Genomic DNA, 23,027 nt, shown 5'->3' with positions numbered 1-23,027 from the left:
CTAGTATATTATTGTTTCTCTAGTATTAGCTCATTCGCAAGGGTTTGTACAGATGACGTTACGACAAAAAACAAAAGTTCAAAAAGAAATCAACAAGGAAATGTGAAGGAAAAATGTCACCGTGCTGTAAATTACGTGTGACAAGTATATAAAAAAAACTTTACATCTTTTACGCTTGAAAAAAGAATAAAAGGAGGACACGGATGAAAACTTGGTTGTATTGAAAGTAAATCGCATGCATTTTCACCACGTTACATCAGATGTACATCATGCAATCATCCAAGTTGAAATGTGACTTGTGTACAAGGATTCAAATACAGATTGAAATATTTTGCTCGTGTATTTAATTTCATGCAGATTTCTTCTGTTTTATGAAACTGCTTATGTAAAAATGATGCAAATTTTGTATGATGTAATATCCTTTACTTGATTCTTGGCTACTTTTCCATTGTAATTTCAGTAATAAGTTTAAGAAGCTGATTCTGTTATCTGCATTCTTATTAGTTTTACTTAACACATATGCGTGTTACAGCCAAATTGCAGTTTAAAATGCATAGTAGGTCACAGTAATCTTGCTGAGGCAATAAATCTGATTTTGTACACGTAGGAAAATCTTTTGTTCCTCCTCTGTAATGCGACGTGAACACGTTCGAGTGGACCTGTATTCATTTGTAAAAGATGACGTGCACAAGAGCGTGAGAGGCACCTGCTGTCACACACACTGTGCTGTTTGCTTAGCCGAAAACTGCTTTCAAAAGAACGAGGTCTTCATATTTACCAGCGATAACGCTTCCTATTCCTGTCACAATAAACTGCCCACACGAGCAGCCGTGTTGGGGCTTAGCCATAGAAACTGGGATGTTTACACAGGGTCGGTTTCAGAGGGTCAATTTTGCATTATTGAAGAGTTAATGAGGAACGGAAATTGGTTCTTGTGTCTTTGTCGACACATGGATATTAATAAAGTGTGCTGATTTTTTTTTTTCTTCAAAGCCGGTGACGTACATTTATGTGTGTGGCAGAATAGGATTGTTTGGTTGAGATCTAAATAAAAGAATTTCACCTGTCGTGGAAAACGTGAAAACTAAGGAAACAGATCCAGTGTGCCCTGTAATATTGGTGGATTATTTTGTTAAGCTACTGATATTGCATTTGCCAAAAGTATAAACTGGGAATAATTATTTACCTATAACATAATGCATACGGAAACTATTCATTCATCTTATTTGACAACAACTTTTAACTTTTTTTATTTACAATTTGAAGTAAAAACTATTTTGCCATTTATGTTCGTGTGACAAGTTTGTGGCTTTTATTAGATACTTTGTCAGGGTCAATCCACAGCTAGGTGTACGTTTTTATAACATTTTAATGCAGGACACGTAGGCGAATAACAGCCAGAGACGAAACACAACTAGGCCTGGATTATCTCAGCTATGTACCCTGGTCATTTGCCAGCATTGACCAAATTACAGCTGATGTGATAATTGGATAAAAAAAATTTTTGTTATTTTATATATGTTCAATCCAGAATTTTGTCCTAAATAAGAAAAAGATTTAAGAGAGACAGAAATTGTTTATGTGGGATTTATGTGCCTCAGTGTGGCGTTTCCACTAATATTGGAGCAGTTGGTGTTAACACCTTGTGCCATTTTTTGTTATATTTCATATTGTTCAGCTTGTCAAATTCATCTTCAAAATCAGCATTTTCACCATAATGTCACATAAAAAAAACATTAATTTATCTTGATGTAGTTAGGAAATGTTGGAAATAAGCTGTCACTCTGTATTCAGCTATAATTCCATGTTGTTTGTTTTTTCCTTTTAACAAGATAAAAAAAAAAAAAAAAAGATTTATTTATGATCTGGAGAAACACCGAAACAACCGCAGCCTCTCAGTCCTAAAGAATCAACAGTGAGCGAAAACCTACTGACCATTATAAACTCTTGATGCTGGAAACACTTTCTTTACATGTCTTTATATTATGTAATGCTACGCCAAAGATTAGACGTTGTTCTTTTTTAAATGACAGCATGGTTATAATTCTCCCCAGTTTATTACTTGGACTGTAAACATGCAGTACTTTCATTCAAGTGAGATGGGTTAGGGTTTCTTTCCCCAAAGGGACCTGTTGAAATTCAGACCAGATACACTATATTGAAAAAAGTATTGGGTCACCTGACCTTTCCTGCTTTATGTGGTTCTTTTCCAAACTGTTACCACAACGCTCAATTGTACAGGAAGTCTTTGGATGCGCTTTAATTTCAATTTTGCATTCACTTGAACAGAAACCCATGGCAATGTCCCTGTGCATAAAGTGAGCTCCTTGAAGATCTGGTTGACATGCTTTGGAGAGAAAGATCTTGAGTGGTCTGCTATAGAGCTCTGATCTCATCACTACTGAACACCTTTGGGATGAATTGAAAATGCTGACTGCATCCCAGGTCTCCTTACCTACATCAGTACCTGCCTTTCATAACACTCTTGTGGCTGATGAACACAAATATCCATAAGCACACTTCAAAATCCAGTGGAACATCCTCCCAGAAGAGTGGAGGGAATTATAAGAGCAATTGGGACTAAATGTGGAATGCAATGTCCATACTTATAACCAGGTGACCCGATACTTTTGGCAATATAATGTATCATATTTTTTTATTTATCCAGTATTTTGGGCATCAGGTTCTTCTCATATTGTTTTAATACCATTTTTTGTGTAGTATTCGTTTTGTTTTGTTTTGTTTTAACTTAAGCTTAGTTTCTAATAGTACTCAGACACTATAAGATTACAGGAAAACATGGAAAGGTTTTGTAACCTCAGAAAGATGTTTGTTTAATTAGCAATCTACGAGGTGACGATGGCGACATTAGCACAAACGTCATAGTTTTGTGTAGCTGACCTGTTTGAGCAGAGTGTACAGATGGAGTAAAGTTTAGAGGACTAAATTGGATTTCAGTTCCATTCACTTTGATTTGTAGAGCGCTTTTAACAATGGAAATTGTCTCAAAGCAGCTATAGTGATAGATTGCAAAATATTTGCTTTATAAACTAGTTCCTTTAAGTTCATCCCCATAAATGTATCCCTACAATTTTTTTCCATATTCTTCTTCTTCTTCTTCTTCTTTCGGCTGCTCCCATTAGGGGTCGCCACAGTGGATCATCCGTCTCCATACCACCCTGTCCTCTATATCTGCCTCTTTCACACCAACTACCTGCATGTCTTCCCTCACCACATCCATGAACCTCCTCCTTGGCCTTCCTCTTTTCCTCCTACCTGGTGGCTCCATCTTCAGCATTTTTCTACCAATATAATTCATGTCCCTTCTCTGCACATGTCCAAACCATCTCAATCTCGCCTCCCTCACCTTGTCACCAAAACATCTTACATGTGCTGTCCCTCTAATAAACTCATTTCTAATCTTGTCCATCCTCGTCACTCCCAACAAAAACCTCAACATCTTCAGCTCTGCTACCTCCAGCTCCACCTCCTGTCTTTTCCATAATGAGCAAGGAAAAAAAACTACCTGAAGAAACTTTGAGATGAACCAGACACAAAAGGGAACTCATACACATCTGGGTGACACTGAATGTCTATTCATTATAGTTCTATCCTAATTCATCAGCTGTTCACTGATGGAATGAAAACTGTTCATGGCAAATCCAAGCAAACCGTCCACACTAATTACAGTCCATATCCAAGATCCCGGCTTTAACTCTTCACAGCAATCACATTGATCCTGAAGAGTTTCTGCATAGCTCTATATGGAGTATAGATGAAGAGGAAGATAAAAGTCCACTGGCATCATTGTCAACAAAAAGGTGTTGTGTGTAATAAAGAAAATCGCTCAGCTAAAGTAAAAAATCAACCAAAACGCAAATGACACTTAAAACAAGTGTAAGTTACTTCAGTACAGACACCACTAAAGATTACATGCTAGTTATAAAGATTTATATTTAAACTTACTTTTGTTAGTAACAATATTGGAATGCTGGCTTGCATAAGCAACAATTTTTAAAAGCAGTGAATCTAAATCAGTTTGTGACCAACTTGTTTGACACAAAGCTTTTTTTTGCTCTATTATCTGTATATCGGATCAAAAGTAATTTGTAAGCATAACATCCTACAACGCACCACCACCTTCTTTCATTCTTCTATTATCCTTAATTCATTCTGACAGCTTTTTCTAAAAGACCATCATGCCACAGTCTTAAATCCTTTATGAGTAATATGTTCGCTCCAGCTCTACGGCAACCTTAGTATTAATGCTCGCCTAACGTTTTGCCAGGACCAGCGAGGTGATTTAATCGTATTTGCTGAATAGATGAGAGCAGGCACATTGAGCCAGGGCTGCGTCAGGGCTTTGAGCCGTTCAGCCCGTTGCTGAGAAAGAAAAACGAGCGCTCAATTAGCGTGATTGCTTCTCCATCTGCAGGATCTGGGATTTCTCCAGGACTCCGCCGCTGCTCGACATCATGGAGCATCACTCCGAGTTCGTGTGTGGCCTGGACTTCAACCTGCACATCCCCAACCAGGTACTCACAGTAAAAGCAAAATACAGGTGCATCTCAATAAATTAGAATATCATTAAAAAGTGGATTTATTTTAGTAATTTAATAGAAAAAGTGAAACTCGTATTTTATATACAGTAGATTCCTCACACACAGGCTGATATATTTTAGGTGTTTATTTCTTTTTTCTTTTGTCCATGATTATGGCTTAAAGCTAAATGGATCACAAGGCCAGAAAAGAAATCATCGACTGGTTGAAGAACACTTTTGGCAAATTACATGTTAAAGAAGGTTTCTTTTTTTTTTATGAAAATGAAGTTGAACATCTGTACACCTATATATTCGTTTGGTCAAAGTATATCTTTACTTTGTTACATATAAACAAAAGGAACATTCATGTTTCTCTGGAAAAGCATAAAAGACTTTTGACAGACTGTAAGTGACCGTTCAAGAGTCTTGTTTTATATCAGCACAGGTCACGTTGAGGAAAACTGAATATCCAGCATCACTCATGCGTCTCAATTTCTACTTTATTTTATGCAATGGTTTCATGTGTTGTGATTTCTACCATGTGCGATCAGTGGTCTGAGGTCCAGCATGACTCGACTAGCCTGCTCCTGTTCCTGTAAGCATTCTATTCCAGCACTTATGATGGGTTGCAAATCATTTTCCGGAAAATACGTAGGCGTATATTAGTTAAATACGTTTGTAATATGTAACCTCGTCTCAGTTCATTCGCTTACTGACCTTAATCTTCACGGTGGTGGACGATTTTTTTGTCTTCATGGCCGACTCAGTTTATTGAAAGCAAACAGCTATTAATCTCCGAGACCTGCATCATTGTTTCCATTACGGCATCCCAATCAGCTTGTGTAGTAATAACCAGGCTTAATTAGTGATTATATATGTGACATTCTGGAAAAAATTGCTCACACACACACACACGCACAGGTATAGATATAACAGCCATCGCAGAGTACAGTGTGTTTTGGTGTAGCAGTGTGGTCCAGGCCTCAGGGGACACGGCCCTGCCTGACTCCAGCACTCACAATGATGAAAAACAGGCCTGGAGTCAGATCATTTAATGAACCGTCACTCACGAACTTAACTCATCAGCCGCCCAGAGCGCCACTTTGCACAAACACACACCCTTTCAGTACCGCTTTTTCAGTACGATCGATATTACTGGCTCATTTTTATTAATCTCCTGCTTTGAAACTTAGACATGATGGAAATAGTTTAAGTATTGTTCAGGTGGGTCACTGCATCAAAGTCTTTAGAGGGAAACTTGAGAGTTGAAAGAGTGGTCCAGTGTCCCCTACAATGATCCATTTTGTTCATATAAAGAAAATGTATGTACACATGGAAAAAAACGACAATGGTGTCTTATGTTTTGGGGCACCATGTGCCAACAGAGCTCCTTGGCATAGATTCCTCAATCAGGTCAAGATTGGAAAAACATTCGGGTGAATCTATACTCACTGTAGCCGCTGATTCCTGTACCTATCTGGTGGGAGAGGAACCTGATGAACTCTTCTGTTGTTGTAGCCTATTTGGCAGTGGTGTACGAAGTACCCAAACCATGTACTTGAGTTACAGTGAAGATCCACTAGGTAATATATCACTCTAATAAAAGTGCTCCCTTTATTTTTCACTTGAGTAAATCTAAAAAAGTATCCAAAGTGTGAATTACGATGGCTATTGTCATTTTTGTCACAGGACTGTTTGCTTAAATCAACTCAGGTTTTGTGAAAAGACTCTGTTACTCTCAGTACACCAGTCTATTAATAGAATGATATTAATGAGTCTAACACTGATCGATATCTATTAAAATGAAGAAGAGCCCATAACTTTCTTTTCAACTACTTCAACAGTGTTGGGTGTTGTGGCGAGTTGGAGTCTGGAGTTTCTTCCATCATTTATTCCTCTTCCATATACTTCCTCTCTAAATGTTCTGCTTGCTGTTGAACCGACACTGAACTGTATGTTGGTGAGTAGATACACCGAGCAGCAATCAAAACAGGTTTAAAACAGAGCATGCGCTCGACCCTGATTGGTGGATTGCTGCGTGTTTGAGTTTTTATCCTCATAAATAAAAAAGGAACGACTGATTTCTCAGAATGTATTTGAGTCAAATGTTAGATATTTGACTTTTAGTGAAGTTAAAGTCTCCCCAAATGGAAATACTTTAGTAAAGTGTGAAAAAGTGTGAAAAAAACTTACTTCACTACTGTCCACCACTGCTATTTGGGTTAAAGTTAGATGTGTTGTGCATTTTGAGGAGCTTTACTGCTCACCTGCTGAGATGCTTAAGACTACTGTAAAAAGAGTTCCTGTAGTTTCTATATGTAGAACTGTTGCTCATTGGATGCCTTACACATTCTGTGTAGAAAGTTATGCAAAAAAAATATAATTTTGGCATTAAAAGATTGGCCTGTGTATCTCGAAAGCAGGGATTACTCCGGGTATACAATTAATTCATCCCAAAAGAACATCACACACCATTTTACAGGTTCTTTTATTTTTTGGAAATGCAGCCTTATGCAACTGGCATTACACATAGCACGGTTTATGGCAGCATATAAGCATAGAAACAAATCTTTGTTATCTGAATAATCCTGTTATCACATTGCATGAAAGAAGATGAAGCGTAACATGCTCCATCTTGCTGGCTTCGGTTGTGGTTTTGTTATTCCTAGATAAGAAGTGAAAGCACAACCTAATAATACAGATGTGTTATAGGGAGAATGGAGATTCTAGTTTCTAAAGCTGGTTGATGTTTTATACATCTCAGCTCTATCTTTTGTCTTCATTGGCTATTATTAATCCGAATTGTCCAGATTTCTTCCTGGTCACATTCATTAGATCAATTAGGGGCGTAACCAAATATGAAAACGCTTTTCTGAAGATAATGCATCCCAAACTGTTTTGTGTATGCATCCGAATCCTACGATTGTGCAAGTTTTCTGTGTTGCCAGGTTTCAAAAACTCACACTTTTACATATGTTTAAAAAAAAATGCACAAAAAGATATGAAATGATCCTAAAAGTTTGCACACAGCAAGTATAAGATGCATGTTTATTTGTTTTTTTATCATTTAGGAGACAAAGCATTACCAATAATGCACAGATATTATATGTGAAATTGTGCAATCTTGCTCACGAACAAAAATCAAGTTAGATCAAGCTGAAGCGCTAAACATAATACAATGAAAAGAAAACAAAGAATAGAAAAATGCTGCTTGAAGCCCAAGCCAAATTATAGGATGACGCTTAGAAGAATACAGCACGTGTGTGTGGTTGATTTTCTTTTTGTCCGTTTCACATCAGACATGTTCCACATGTTCAGCTGCTGGAAGCCTGTGAATGGAGTGGGATGTTCATTACAGACAAGAGTGCACAGCTTAACAGGTTTTCTCTGCTGTATCCCCCTACACACAATCGCATATATCCTGACTGTTACACTCTCCTGCCTCCCACCTGTCAGTTCCACTACACTCGGTCTGTTTCCACCCCCTTACCATTATCACCCATACCATAATACAGTATCCCCTCCTTCTGCTCCCTGATACTGTATACCTGGATGTTTATTCAGATCCAAGAAGATGAAGATTTACTCTGACCAAACAAATCTATAAATGTTCAGATGTTAAACATTAATTTTCATTGAAAAATCCCAACATAGGATGAATCACAGGTTTACACACTCCTGGGATCCTTTTCTCTGAGGCTGAAATACTCTGAGGCCGTGCGTCTTGTAAAACTTGCCGAAGGTGTTCTTCACTAGTTGGAGATTTCTTTTTGACCTTGTGATCCAGTTCATCTTGGAGCAGTTGAAGAGGATTTAGGTGCAGTGACTGGGCAGGTCATTTCATGATAGATAACACGCCATCCAACAATTTCTGGTCTTGTATGGTGAAGTCGGTACCAATGAGCCGCAGTCCAGACAGAATTGCATGGTGTTAAAGTATAAATGGTAGCCATGTTGGTTTTCCTTTCGCCTGGCAAGTTTCCAACTGTCCTTGCTCTAAAACAACCCCAAACTATTAAACTTCTACGTTTGACTGTGGTTGTAAGGCATTCTGCTAACATCTCTCCTGTTTTTCTTGTGGCAAATTTTGTTCCACTCAGTCTCCAGTTCAGGTATGTTTTTTTTCCTTTTACCTGGTTTGTTCAATATAATCAAAAGGAACATAAATGTGTTTCAAAAACGATAAGACCACTGTGGATATATCCCATTATTCCCTCTGCCCCAGCTACAGGTATCACAGACAGACAGCCAGAGACGGGAATTGGGAATTCTCAAAAGGATCATGCCGTGTGGCGTCTTAAATCGAATCTGAGCACGGAATATTCCTTTACACGTTCACACCCAATGTTTCGAGTCATTACCTTATTGTCCCTCCTCACTGCGGCACTGGCTCTCTCTGTCCGGTCTCGCTAGTGTAGTAAAGTAATTAAGGAAAGTCGTTTTTTTTTTTTTTTTACTCCTTTCAATGGATGAGTCACGGGGCCTGGCAGCAGTGTGCACCAGCTCCTATCCTGCTCCCGAATAATGAGCTTCCCTCCCTTCTGAGACGGGGACGATAGAACAGCAGCAGTGAAACAGGACCGAGCCATATATCATCTGTCCTAGACCACTTACTTCACTACATCATTGTGCATTATGCCGAAACGAGCCTCCGCACTCTTTTACTTGCGCTGTCATTCCATCTGCATATGATGCATTCGGACAAAAGGGAATGTAGTGCCCTCTGTTACTTCTCATTACTTTGAAATGACAAAGTAATAGATCTCATGGCTTCTTTAATTGAATGAATGTCTCCCCCATACTTCCTCTATAAGACTGAAACCCGGACGGAGAGTGGGCCGTATGCTATAACTGCCATTTATTTAAAACGATAGTTCAGCCAAAAGATTACTTTTCATTGTTTTCTCTTTTGGAATGGTGTATACTCTGGTTGTGGTTTGGAGTGGATGACCAAAAGGGACGGGACCTTTGGAAAACTGTTGGTCCTTTTTACACTTTCCTCCGGGTTTCCACAGGCTCTGGGTTACAGATCGGAAGGTTGGGGGTTCAAGCCCCAGTATTGCCCATCTGTGGGTTAGGGTTAGGGTTAGGGTTAGAGTTAACCCTAACCATATCATGGCTTACCCTGCGCTCTGATCCCAACTTCCTAAAATTACTGGGATATGGTGTAAGGTGCCTTTACCTTTATCACCGCTTTTACTAGATATGTTTCTCTGCCCTCGGGAAACTTGTGTTGCCCAAAATTAAAAAATGTAAATTTATTTTGTGTTGCCCAAAAATAAATTTTTTATAAAAATAAAAAAAAAATAAAGTAGACAGTAAGTTACAATTTAACTGCAAATTGTGCAACCTACAGTAATTCACTAAGCTTGGTATCAAAAGGTTTCGAGACTAATTATATAAACGGTGTTATTCTGACCACGTGCATTATAACGTCTGCGATCTTATCATGGTCAGCAAGTGAGAGTAACACAGAGCAAACGTAAAAATTCTGCATGAACCCGGGCAAATCTGCCACAGAGACGTTCGACATGACGTAAGTTCGGCATACGGCGATGCTGCAATGAGTCGTTCGAGGTGTTTCGAGTGCCAGGCACGCTTCATGAACGATTCAGTAGGAAGACCTTCAATGTGCTCAACCCCTGAAAATGTTGAAACCATTGCGAATGAGGACCAATCCACATCTATCTGTCTATCTGTCTGTCTGTCTGTCTGTCTATCTATCTATCTATCTATCTATCTATCTATCTATCTATCTATCTGTCTGTCTGTCTGTCTGTCTGTCTGTCTGTCTGTCTGTCTGTCTGTCTATCTATCAAGATCTATCTTAGTTGTTGTGACTACAAGGTTTATTTTATTATACTCATCCCATTATACTATTTCCATTATCATTTCTGTAACAGCTTCCAGAATGACACACCGTATAAATAATAATAGATAACTGTGATCTGAAACATGTACATGATTTTTGGAAGGTGTTTCCAGGGTCAGCAACTTTATAACAGCGGGAACGAGGAATTTTATAGTTTGTGGTTTTAAAACAAGCTGTTTCTCATTTTATTAGTGTCAGTGGAAAGACAGGATAGAGGCTGGTAAGGGAATCACTTGCAGGGACCAACTGCAAATAGATTTAAATAAAGGATGACGTCATTTTATTATATTTATATAATGAAATAAGAGGAATTAAATACTTGGGGATGTGGATTTATTGGAAAATGTGTGATGGAAGTAATCCCTATTTCTTGATTGCTTGCATCACATGGACATTTTTGGAATATTTTCCTATAACAGAATGACCGATCGTCTTGCGTTTTGCTACTTACTTAGAGTCGTAAGGTTCACCTATTATATATTTGGGTGTACTACTTTAACACACTGTTTAGTACAGTATTATTTGGTTTGGGATAAAAACCCTGTGAACCAAACCATGAGGAAATGTTCTCACTGTCTCCATATGGCGTATGAGGACATGCGTTCTCCCTGATAACTGCACTTGTGTATTCGCAAACGTAGTCAATTAGTCAAGACGTGTCTGGTGTCTTTTATTTTTTTTTCCCTTTAAGAGATCAAACACCATATTGTTGTCTGGACAACCTCATCTTTCTGCGAGGCTTTGTTGCTTGTTTATTGCTGTTTAAGAGAATAAAGGAACGGTGAACGCAACTACATTTCATATGCACTTTCCCCATGCAAATTCAACTTCATTTTTCATTCTTCATGCTTGGCTCTTTGAAGCTGCTTCAAAAGAACAAATGGCATCTGTCCTGGATGTGTAGTCCAACCTGGAGTATATTGCGAGCAAAAATCCTTATAATGCAATTCAGAGAAGAGGCAAATGCCTTTCAGTCAGCTTGTGTCCTTTGTTCGGACTCACAGCTCAGCGCCCTTTAAAGCAGTGAAGTAAAGAAAACTGGGATTGAATTTTTATCGTCCTCAGCGATGGGGCTTAGTCCATTAGAGTGATACCGTCAGTGCTGGTGCAGCATTGCTCGACTTGGCAAAGGCAGTGTGCGTTGCTCAGTGAAAGCCTGCTGTATTTTATTCTTAAACACTGCATGTGAATAGATTTGGATGTACCTGAGAGAAACAGAACAAACTTGTCCTTCACACTTAACACAGAACTTTTAGTTTCAGTTTACACTTCCTAGTTGTGATTCATTCTATGCATATCCAGGGGTTACTGAAGGGGACAGCATTGCATGTATCCCTTCAAACTTAGAAACCTATTTTCTCACGTGACAGACATGTTGGCCCAAAATGTAGCACAATTTTAAATAAAAATTTTTTACAATAAGATGTTTTCATTTTCATTCATCTACAATAACTCATCAGTCTCAGGTTGGAGTGAATCTAAAGTCTAACCCAGGAACATTGTGTGCAAAGCAGAAATACGTTATTCCCTGACTAGGATGCTTGTACATTGCAAGGCACTATATATAGATAAATGGAAGAAAAATGGGCAAGCGTAAGGATTTGAGTTTGACATGGGCCAAATTGGGACGGCTAGAGGACTTGGGTTAGAGAATCTCGAAAACTGCAGCTCTTGTGGGATTTTCCTGGTCTGCAGTGGTCAGTATCTATCAAAAGTGGTCCAAGAAAGGAACAGTGGTGAACTGGTGACAGGGTCAAAATAAACATTTGGCCATACCATGTATGTTGAGTATCCAAACAACCAATCAGAATAAAGCTTGGATCAATATTGCACTTCCTTTCAGAACATTACTGTGGTACCAATCACTCCAATGAACATACTGCACTTAAATCAGAAGAGATCCATAAGCAATGGAGTTATCACCTGAACCACAACCAGAAATAAATTTTAATTGAAGATTGTTGCTTTGTTACGTCGTCAGGTTTCAGTACTACATATATAGAAGGTTTTTTTTATAATCAGAACTCAGTATGTTTAATCCAGTGAGCTTTCTGTTCCTTGAAGCTTTTTAATCTGAACAGTGGTGGATGAAGTACACAAACCATGTACTTGAGTTACTACGTACAAAAGTCTTTGCCTTCAAATGTACTTAAGTATCCAAAGTACTATGGCTGTAATGTCCTGTTTTAAGTTTTGTCACAAGACCTTTGCATAATCAACTCGTATGTGAAAAGAATATGTTAACTCTTTGCACTCCAATCTATTAATAGAATGATATTAATGAGTCAAACACTGGTTGATATTTATTAAAATGATCATCTACCCTGATTGGTGGCTTGCTTCATGTTTGACCAGTTAAGTTTTTATCCACTCATAAATAAAAAGTAACGACTGATTTCTCAAAATCTAGTTGACTAAAATGAAGATATTTGACTTTGAAAAGTAGTGAAGTTAAAGTAAAAGTCTCCCTCAATGGAAATACTTCAGTAAATTACAGATATGAGAAAAAGCTAACAAATTACAGTTACTTCATTACTGTCCACCACTGAATCCGACTTAAACCTTGTATTATTTTTTTGTATGTGTTTGTCTACAGGTTGTGGACTGTTCCTGGGATGAGACAGTAAAAATCTACACCCCTCCATGTCTGACCGCTATGCAACCCAGCTCGACGTAAAGACACAGTGTGAAACAGATTTGAGGAAAGTTCCTGAGAAGTTGTGAAGAGGAGAGCGCTTAGCCAAATTTTTTCAGAGTGAACCTGAAACCTGGTCTTGAAGTCAGTGTAGAAATCTGAGGGTGGCGTAAAATTCCTCCAAATAGACACTTAATTGCTCCACATGTTGGTTTATAGTCCTTAATGAAGGTTAATGGAGGTTGATGCAAAGCTGGATGAGATCAAGCTGGCTTCTTTGATGTGATGCACATACGATGTCTGGACTGCTAATGACTGATCTGTGAAATCTGTGTCTTTTAAGTGATTAATCCAAATTAAATTAAGACAATTAAAGCTTTGAATTTTTTATTAATATAGTGGATATTCATTATACTCATGTACCTTTTACTAAGGAAAATTTGGACATTTTTCTATTACACATACTTTGAAAACCTACAGATTTACTTGAACTTTTTATTTTTTTTTCCCTCAGTCATATGTAAATTTATAGCTTTTTAGAGCATGGCGGAGATTTTGACAGCTTCTGAGTACGAATCATGCTAAATAAGCTCATGTCTGTTTGCGCTGTGGTACGTATCTTCTCACTATGTGAGAAAATCGCAAAGGTTTATACATCCGGCAAGATGTTTTTACCACAGGTTTCCATGTAGAAGTTCACAAATCAGAGTTATTATGAGCCCTTAACAGGAAGAACACATAGAACTCGAATTTTTTACATTGGAAACCTAGACTAGAGCACATTTTCATTGATTGTCTACCGCAACAACGCGGTCGATGGTCCTGTATTAGGAGGTTAACTTGTATTATAATTTAGTCTTTTGCTCAAATTCAGGGCGTCTAGCAGGTTCTCTTCAACCATCACGCACTTATAAATGTATGTATTGGCTTAAATGTAAAAATGGTTTATTTCTAACAGATGGAAAAATTATGGGTCTTTAACGTAGTTGTGTTAAAAGCGAAAATAAAAATAAGTAAATAAATACATCTACTGTTTCTCTCGCTGCAAATGAGCTGTTATTTATCGTCCCTCTCCAAAACACTGAGAGTGCGTAATATAATAAAGATGTCTCCTCCTCATAAAGCTTGTGTAAAATAGCTCACATAGCTTGTGTTAGTCTTATAACATCTTGTGTTCATGTCGATTTTTTTTATAGAACAAATAAGGGGGACGCTATTATAGGAAAATCACCACAGACAAGGTGGTGTGAAGTGGCCTGACTTGAAGCAGCTAAATTTTCTTATAGCATCTTGTTTTATTCTACTTACACCACAACTTTTTGAATTATTAGCACTTGACATGCTTGTTATCCATTTAGAGATGCTTTAAATATGTTACATTATCACTTATGTTATAGCAGCTTTTTTGACACTCATTCCCTTACCAGTCTCTCGGTTTTCCCAAAGTGGAGTGTAACAGAGTTCTAACACTGGAAACTCCTTCTATAAAATGTTAATTAATTAAACCTTCAGAGATGTATTACAGTGAGTAATAATAACTTATATAAACCTGGGATTTTCCTTGTAGTCACAATTACTGTCAGAGATGCTCCTATTGATAATGATTCACTATATTCTGACCAATCAGAAACGAGAATAAGAATGAGCTTTATTTAGCTTTATTATATTACCATCGTCGTCTATATCCAGGTTTTTAAACGTATCTGATTGTTGCTCTGCGTACGCTCTGGAAAATCATTTCAGCACTTTAGAAAAGTAAATTTATTTTTTCAGCACATAGAAATGAACCTAATCATCACAAAGCAGCTGTAAATGGTTTTTATCTCTAAAGAAATAAATCACTAAATTAAAAAAAATAATGTTGCTGGAAATGTTTGTAATAAAACGAGGGATCGAGCTGAACAAAAATGCAGGGTATATCCAGAAATCCCCCCCCCCCCCCCGCTTATAAAAAAATACACTTTATTATTCATTATGCACAAATTTGATATAGTTCTTTGTGAATAAATGTATTTCAGTTTGTTTTTTTATTTTTTTATTTTTTTTTTTATTCCTCAATTTCAGATTTTTTCCCATGCTAAATCATTGTGCACTTTATTCAATGATGTGGCATCCCTTATTAAAAATGAGTAAGTGAAAGGTAAAAGATTGGCTGCAGTGTATAAGTGTAAGTCTTAATCAGTTCATGTCCTGCAGTTAGGAAGCCCAGTGGAGCTGCAGGAGGCGCAGTGTGTGGCGCATTGAGTTCAGTACCTCCACACACACACACACACACACACACACACACACACACACACTTACTTATACATGCTCAGGGGAGGGAGGACACACACACTGAGTTTTTTCCCTCTAAGCCCTAACAGTGCGTGGAGAGAGTGTAGAATGAGATAACAGGGCTGCAGGAAATCCCTGGGATTGGTGTCAGCGGGACAGGGGGATGAGTAAGTATGAGTAGATTTGGACTTTGGTGTTTGATGCAGTATTTCGTAAGAACTTCACTTGCCAGGTCTTATTTGTAATATCTCACATCTTCTCGGGCAGGGAAGGGACTCCAATTATCATAGAGATATAAAAAATAATAATAAAGCGACTCGAATTACCCAAGTGAGGGTTTTTTTTATTTATAAAACATTAAAGAAGATCCAAAAACCTTTCCAGAAGAAGAAAAAGAAGAAGAAGCAGCGCACGATGGATGTGTGCAAAGGCAAATTGCTGGGCATCTCGGTGGCGATCGCGCATGGGGTCTTCTCGGGCTCGCTGAACATCCTGCTGAAGTTCCTCATCACCAAGTACCACTTCACGTACCTGACCCTCATCCAGTTTTTGACGAGCTTCACGGCGGCGCTCACGCTCGAGGTCCTGCGCCGCCTGGGCGCCGTGGACATCCCGGCGCCGAGCGTGCGCCTGGTGCGCGCGTTCGCCGGCGTGTGCGCGCTCTCCACGCTGCAGTCCACGCTCACGCTGTGGTCGCTGCGCGGACTTAGCCTGCCCATGTACGTGGTGTTCAAGCGCTGCCTGCCGCTCGTCACGCTCGCCATCGGCGTGTGCGTGCTGCACGACGGCGCGCCGTCCGTCGGGGTCACCGTGGCTGTGCTCATCACCACCGCTGGAGCGGCACTGGCGGGTAACGCACACGCACATGCACACATACTGACAAAGTAAAAAAAAAAACAATAATAATAATAATCATTATATATCATTTTAATTATTCATATTTTTGCTATACATGGTGACTTTTGTGTGTGACAAAACATCATAATAAGCATTTCCAGCATACAACCAACCCTGGACATCTCCAAACTTTTCCTATCATCTAACTATTATCTACATGACACAACACGTTAGCATGATTTAATCATGACTCATTTATAAGCTCTGGATTCATCTCTTTGAGTCAGGACTTATAGCAAAAATCCATTAAAAAATAACCTTCTTGATATTTTATATCTTGCAATTTGCTGTATTTCCTATGGTTGGCCCTCATGACCCCTGTGGTCCCCACACCCCATTCTGAGATGGGTAAAAAAAAGTGTCCTGCAGCATCATGTTTAGAAACCTTATGGTACCAGTCATATTGTCATGATGTAAAAAAAAGATTCACTGACACTCAATGAAACTTAGTACATTGCATAAATGAACTATATGGTTATACTGATCAGTCATAAATAATATTTGGTGGACAATTTTCTTGTAAGATCCACAAAAAGCCTTTTCAGGTTGATTGTGTGTGGATCCTGTGGATTTGTACATTGAAATACACAGCGCTATAGAGTAAAACAATACTTCGGATATACCGAACAAATCTTTAAAATGTAAAATGATCTAAATCGTACGTTTTTGTAAGTTTGTTAGTTCTTTGTACGACTAACATTCTGTTTATGTGTTGTATTATGGCTATTATCCGGTCTCAGCTAACATTTCTGCAACTAGCAAGCGCATCTCCGAATCAGAATCAGGTTTATTGACCAAGGGTGTTGACACGCACAAGGAATTTGGTTGCAGCTGTTGGTGACTTTTTGAAGTACATACAAACGTAACAGAACCCTGAATTTAGCTTATAGACACGATTATACAGATTCATACAGAGTATATGGCAGATGTGATGTAGATAAAGTGTGAGAGTGCATGGTGGGTGTGAATATCAGTAGTGTGCATCACATAAGTTATTTTAGGGCGTTTAGCAGCGATATTGTGTGTAACAGTTGCGTAGTGATAAGTTAATGAGTGACTGTTCTTGCAATGCAGTTATTGTAGATATAATTTAGGCCTCAATCAAGATCAGGTGTCAGTTTTTGATGAGTGTGATTGAGTAAAGAACTGACTAGCAGTTTTATAAGTAGTACAATTTTAATCGAGTTTAGCATTTGACAAATCCAAGACACACAGTTAAACGCATATTGTGTAACAGTTAAGTGATGCCGATTAGGTCTATCTGCAAATCTATAATGTGTCTTGAGCTGCTCTGATGTCATTTGTGAACCAGTCATCACTGCTGATTGGGTCTTGGAAGTTTTTTCCCAATAGTTGGCATCACATGAGGATCGTCAGGGTTTAATTCGAGAAATTGGAAATACAATGCCATTTATAGTATATACATGGCAGGAGTGATGATCAGGTGTAAACTTGCTGCCTGTAACCCATTTGGTGTTCTTTTTGATTGGTTGGTGCAGGTGCGGGAGATCTCACCGGTGACCCCTTTGGCTACGTGACAGGCATTTTAGCGGTCATTATCCACGCCTCTTACTTGGTACTCATTCAAAAGACGAGCATGGACAACGAGTACGGCCCACTGACGGCTCAATACACTATCGCTTTGGTGGCATCGCCTGTGCTGCTCTTCTGTTCCCTCGTGAGCATGGACGCTATCGACATGTGGACCTACGAGGGCTGGAGTAATCCATACATCACGGGAATCTTCTGCGTCTGCATCGCAATTGGCTGCGCCATGAACTTCACCACGCTGCACTGCACGTACATTAACTCGGCGGTAACCACCAGCTTTGTGGGCGTAGTAAAGAGCATCGCTACTATCACTGTGGGCATGCTGGCCTTCAGCGATGTCGAGCCCACCAACCTGTTTATAGCCGGCGTGGTTGTAAACACTGTCGGTTCCATAACTTACTGTATAGTAAAGTATTTTGAGATCAAGAAGAAGCTCAACTACCAGGACATGGACAAAACCGGGAGGGACGAGGAACCACCCGGAGAACCATATATTGAACCACCTTCCAAACCCGACGGAGATGTGGAGAGTTTTCCAAACGGCTCCCTGACGGAACCGCTGGAGGACAGTGGCCTGGGTCATGTGTGTGATAATAAAGTTGCAGAGTCTATAGAGTTGCAAACATCAGCACTGGCACCAGAGAGCGAACCTGGAAACCAGAACTTAAGTGACAATTTTGTGGGTGTGTGGAGATCGGTACGCACATTAAAGTTCCTTAAGAAAGACACCTTACTGGACAATATAGAGGTGCAGAGTCCTTGATGACGGTTAAGAGAGATGCATGCTATGTTAAGACAGACTGACCGAGTGAGCAAGAGGAATGTTGCCTTTTATTATTCACTATCTTAAACCTGGATTTATGGAGAGCTAGTATTTTTTTAAAGAACACATATGATCTGTTTGTATGTTGCCTAAATCATATATTGCCTGTTTTTAAGAAGATTCATGATGACTGATCAGTTCTCTCAGTGTCATACATGGCAGTTGACTGATTCACATATAAGGAGTGTTTCATCAAAAAAAAGGAAGAATACATTTACGCTAGTTTTACACCAGATGTTCAAACAGGCGTCACTATTCAGTCAAGACATGTTTGGTGTCTGGAAGTTTGTTTGGCAAATGTTGCTATTAATATGCTAGTAGCCGACGTCTAGCTAGTGAATCCTGTCATCGATTAGCATGACTCAGCTCCATGGTGTAACTAAAAACGGCCAAAAAAAACACTTTTCTCCTTCATATAACTTCTGTTTAAATTGAAATTCGGACGCACTGATATTTTGCTTATTGACTTTAGAGGATTATTAAGGATTCATATCTTTCAGCAAGGCTAAAAAGCTAAACACTGTTTTAAGGGAACCTTTAAGGGTTTTCCAAAGCGACAAGAATGGAAAAAAAGCTTCTACATTTTCTAAACAGCGAAATATTCATACATTTCATTTCAGACACAGTTTAAATAATGTAACAAACTTTCACCATCATCCCACAGAAACTAATTTACCAATTCACCAATACAAAAAATGACTATTTTGACTATTTTCAGCCAAAAGGTCACTGCATCTGTCCATCTTCCAAGGACTTCATACAACAGCTGAACAACTGTGCAAAACTCTACTGTTTTTATCTAAATAAAAAGTTGCTCTTTTGCCATTTGGAATAGTTTTAGATAGTTTAGATATTTTAGAAACGTTTTTCAATTATGCGAGATTATTTATTACAATCGTTTTTGGGTTTTTTTCTCAGTGCATCAATAACATTTTGCCATCATTTCAGAATCCCAAATTGTCAAGGAGGAATTAAAGCAATAAACTGAAAGTGTTCAGTTTTACATTGCGATTTCACATTTACAAATGTAAATACAGATGAATTTTAACAAGTAAATCATTAAAAATCATTAATTTTAAGTAAAAATTTGATTTGAACATGAACTGGTGTCCCACTCAGGATGTTTTTCTGCATCACACCCAGTATTCCTGCGATAGACTCTGGATGCCCATGAAATCCTGAATGAGGATACTTAATGTAAGCATTAAGATAAAATCTCAACTCTACTAAATCAAACTGCACACCTCAGACATGTCTTGGCTATGTTTAAGGGTAAAGATTTAACATTTTCTTTAATGGGAAAACAAATAAGATTACCCAAATAATAATTGAGATTTTTCCGGAAATCATATCAGAATTTGTGAATCTGATTTCCTGTCCATTTTAAGCATTTATTTGTATTTCCTGCACGTGTCGACTCTCCCGGTCTGGATTCTGTTTGAGTTGAGAAAATGTGATGGCAAAAAATGAATAAAAATGAAGCCATGGCCATTATTTGCATGTTGTGTAAAAATAATCTGAAACACATATTATATGGAAAGCTCATGTCACCTATAAAATTGAACATTGTTCAGAGATCCCTGCCAGCTCGCCCTGCTTACACTGATGTTGAAGAATAGTTCTGGATTACTAACACAAGACTGAGATAGGGGTCACTGAACATGAAAACAATCTGGATTCACTGTGAAAGATCTGCTCGGGGGTCAAGAAGACATTCTTTTATCCTTTATGTTGAAGTCCGTATCATTAGAGAATGTATTACCTCAGTTTATATAGTTGAGGGGGGTTCGGGTCGAGGGGATGCGACCACCTTCTGAGACTGTGAACACTGCGATTATTTTACTATCTCTGACTCATACCAGTGTGCTCTGTTTAATGGGATGTCTTGGTGATTGTATGAATGGGAGTTTCCCAGACTCTTTAACCGCTTAATGAAACACGGATGGTTTCACTCTTTAACCTTTTTACCCTTATAATATTGGCTTATTGGGATTTTGGGGCAGTCGACAATGAGTCTTTGTGGGTTTGTGAATGTATGCAAACAAAGGGGTTACACTTCCCCTTATCACTCACACACAGTGTTACACCAAAGTGGCAAAAATATATATATATAAACCCAAACACTGAAAGGCAAAGGTTATTTCCAACCTTATTTCAGATGTGTTGTCTCTGCGTTTAACATTAGAGAAATTCCCCAGTTATTTTAATCTGGTTCTAATCCACTGTATGTATGACACATTATTACATTCCCAGGTACAAGAACCCTGTTTATTTAAAGTGCACTCATAAATGAAGTCTAAGGGCAGTTATTGAAGAGTCAGTAAATGTTAATGTGGAACTAATTGCATCAATTTGTCCATTAAAATGATTGAAAAATGAAGCCTTTTTGTCTGTATGATTTCTCCTGATTTTTCCAAGGAAATGATTTGTGCTTATGTGTTACTAGTGTTATAGTCTGTGTCACTCGCATGTCCTTCTCCTTCCCTATATGGGTATGAGGATCTGTCTTTTTTCTGCTCATGTGGGTCCCCAGTTTCCTTACATTTCCAAGAAAAACATGCTACTACAGTAGTAGTAATGAATTTCTTTTCCCAAAATAAAGCGGATACTTGAGATATATGAATGCATGCAGTGATGGATTGATTAATGGATGAACAAATGATTTTATGCATTTTTTCAATTAAACATTTAGAAATTAAGCTCTAAATCTGTATCCTTTACATCATTTTTAGAGAGAAATATGTACAGTTATGTGTTACTAACATAAACATCGTGGACGGGTGGAGGCGGAGTTAAAGATGCTGCGATTTTCATCGGGACTGGTGAGGATGGACAGGATTAGAAATGAGTTTAATGGGGGGGACAAGGTTAGAGGCACGATTAAAATGATTCGGTCATGTGCATAAGAGGGACATGGGGTATATTAGGAGAAAATGCTGAGGATGAAGCCACCATGCAGGAGGAAATGATGAAGGCCAAAGATCAGGGTTATGGATGTTGTGAGGGAAGACATGCAGGTGGTTGGTTTGAAAGCGTTAAACGTAGAGGGAGAGGCAAAGTGATATGGAGACTGATGATCTGCTGTGGTGACCCATAACAGGAGCAGCCAAAAGAAGAAGATTTAACAACTACTCTGTACACATGGTTTATTAAAGAATTTCAGTAACTTCCCACTGATCAGACTGATTGTATAATGCACAGCTTGTAAGTTCTTTTGTATAACTAAGTGACTAGAAAAGCCAAATGAGGAAAAAAAGCTAAAGTTGTCACTATAAATAAATTCCTGTAGAGAGGAGAACAGAGAGACATGCTAGACATGCTGAGCTGATGTATTGGGAATTGCTAATCCCCACAGTGTGTTGTACAAATCAGGAAAAAGATAAACATAGAAATTGTGTGTAAAGTACATCTTTTCTTCCAAAGTTTCCTTTTTTTCCATTTTTTTTTTCGTGGAAGAGAAAATGCCAATACAAGCATGTCAGCTTCTCCACAGCTATGGATGAAGTACATAAACCATGTACTCGAGTTGAAGTAGAGATCCACTCAGGGAAAAATATGACTCCAGTAAAAGTGTCCCTTTAAACTTTCACTTGAGTAAAAGTACAAAAATATTTGCTTTCAAATGTTCTTAAGTATCCAAGGTACTGTGATTTATTATGGGTTTTAATGTTATCAGTTTGTACAATTTACTCCTAACACACCGATCTATTAATAGTATAATATTAATCGGCCAAACACTGATTAAGTAAATATATTTGACTTTGAAATTTATTGAACTTAAGTAAAAGTAGATCTCACCACTGTCCACCACTGGTTTCATCCAAACAACAAACTGTTTACTGCATAACCAGACATTTGAAACCTCCATTTCATGTTTCACCAGGTGTCTTACCAGGTGCAGATAGACCCGGATAAAAGCACCATATGATTATAGTTTTTGGCTTGAAGGCATATAAGTGGATCATTTAGTAGAAACAATTGTGACAAAGATCCTAGTAGGTGAACATGAAAAGTTAATGAATGCAAGGTTGGTTTTAGAGTAACAAAAGGTTTTGGTTCGACGGAAGCTGCATAAAGTAATGACATACTCTAAAGAGAGAGTTCACAGTGTCCCATTTTACTCCAATCTAAAAGTTCTCAGAGATGTGGTTGGGAAAAGGGGCTCTCACTCATGGCATCTCCATACAGTTCGTACCGCCGGACTCTAAATGTAAATGATGTAGAGAAATGGAGATGAATTTAATGTTAGGTTTTTGACTTTGGTGTAGTATTTTTGGAATAGAAAACGCTGTTGATTTCATTACTCTGTGAGACCACAGAATAAACTATATACACAAAGCAGGTAATATAATTCAGATTATGGAGAAAAATCATGGTTCCATTTTGCAGTGAATCTTCTACAATTATGGTCCTTCAGCTTAATTATGGAAGATG

At 38.3% G+C, this 23,027-nt stretch overlaps 2 protein-coding genes across 2 annotated transcripts in view; both read left to right on the top strand.

Moving 5' to 3' along the window:
* The window catches only part of pex7 (peroxisomal biogenesis factor 7), a 42,432-nt gene extending 28,335 nt beyond the window's left edge, over positions 1 to 14,097 (top strand). The window contains exons 9-10 of the mRNA XM_083562549.1: positions 4,436 to 4,535; positions 13,010 to 14,097. Coding sequence (XP_083418675.1) covers positions 4,436 to 4,535; positions 13,010 to 13,090 — 181 coding nt within the window. The 3' untranslated portion in view covers positions 13,091 to 14,097. The remainder of the gene's footprint in view (positions 1 to 4,435; positions 4,536 to 13,009) is intronic.
* A 1,261-nt stretch (positions 14,098 to 15,358) lies between these two features.
* On the top strand, positions 15,359 to 19,873 carry slc35d3 (solute carrier family 35 member D3). The gene is made up of 2 exons (XM_083561784.1): positions 15,359 to 16,172; positions 17,719 to 19,873. Exons 1-2 carry the CDS (start codon positions 15,737 to 15,739, stop codon positions 18,531 to 18,533), a joined length of 1,251 nt encoding a protein of 416 aa, XP_083417910.1. The 5' UTR covers positions 15,359 to 15,736; the 3' UTR covers positions 18,534 to 19,873.
* The last annotated feature ends 3,154 nt before the right edge of the window (positions 19,874 to 23,027 follow it).

The sequence above is a fragment of the Silurus aristotelis genome, assembly GCF_946808225.1.
Source record: "Silurus aristotelis genome assembly, chromosome: 15".
In the NCBI taxonomy this organism is placed as follows: Eukaryota; Metazoa; Chordata; class Actinopteri; order Siluriformes; family Siluridae; genus Silurus; species Silurus aristotelis.
The sequence above is the reverse complement of the archived record's forward strand: the minus strand, read 5'-3'. Positions and strand labels throughout refer to the sequence as shown.

Coding starts and splice junctions, on each gene's coding strand:
- slc35d3 (XM_083561784.1), top strand. CDS start 15,737: ATGGATGTGTGCAAAGGCAAATTGCTGGGCATCTCGGTGGCGATCGCG. Junction 16,173..17,718: donor CGCTGGAGCGGCACTGGCGG/GTAACGCACACG, acceptor TGGTTGGTGCAG/GTGCGGGAGATCTCACCGGT.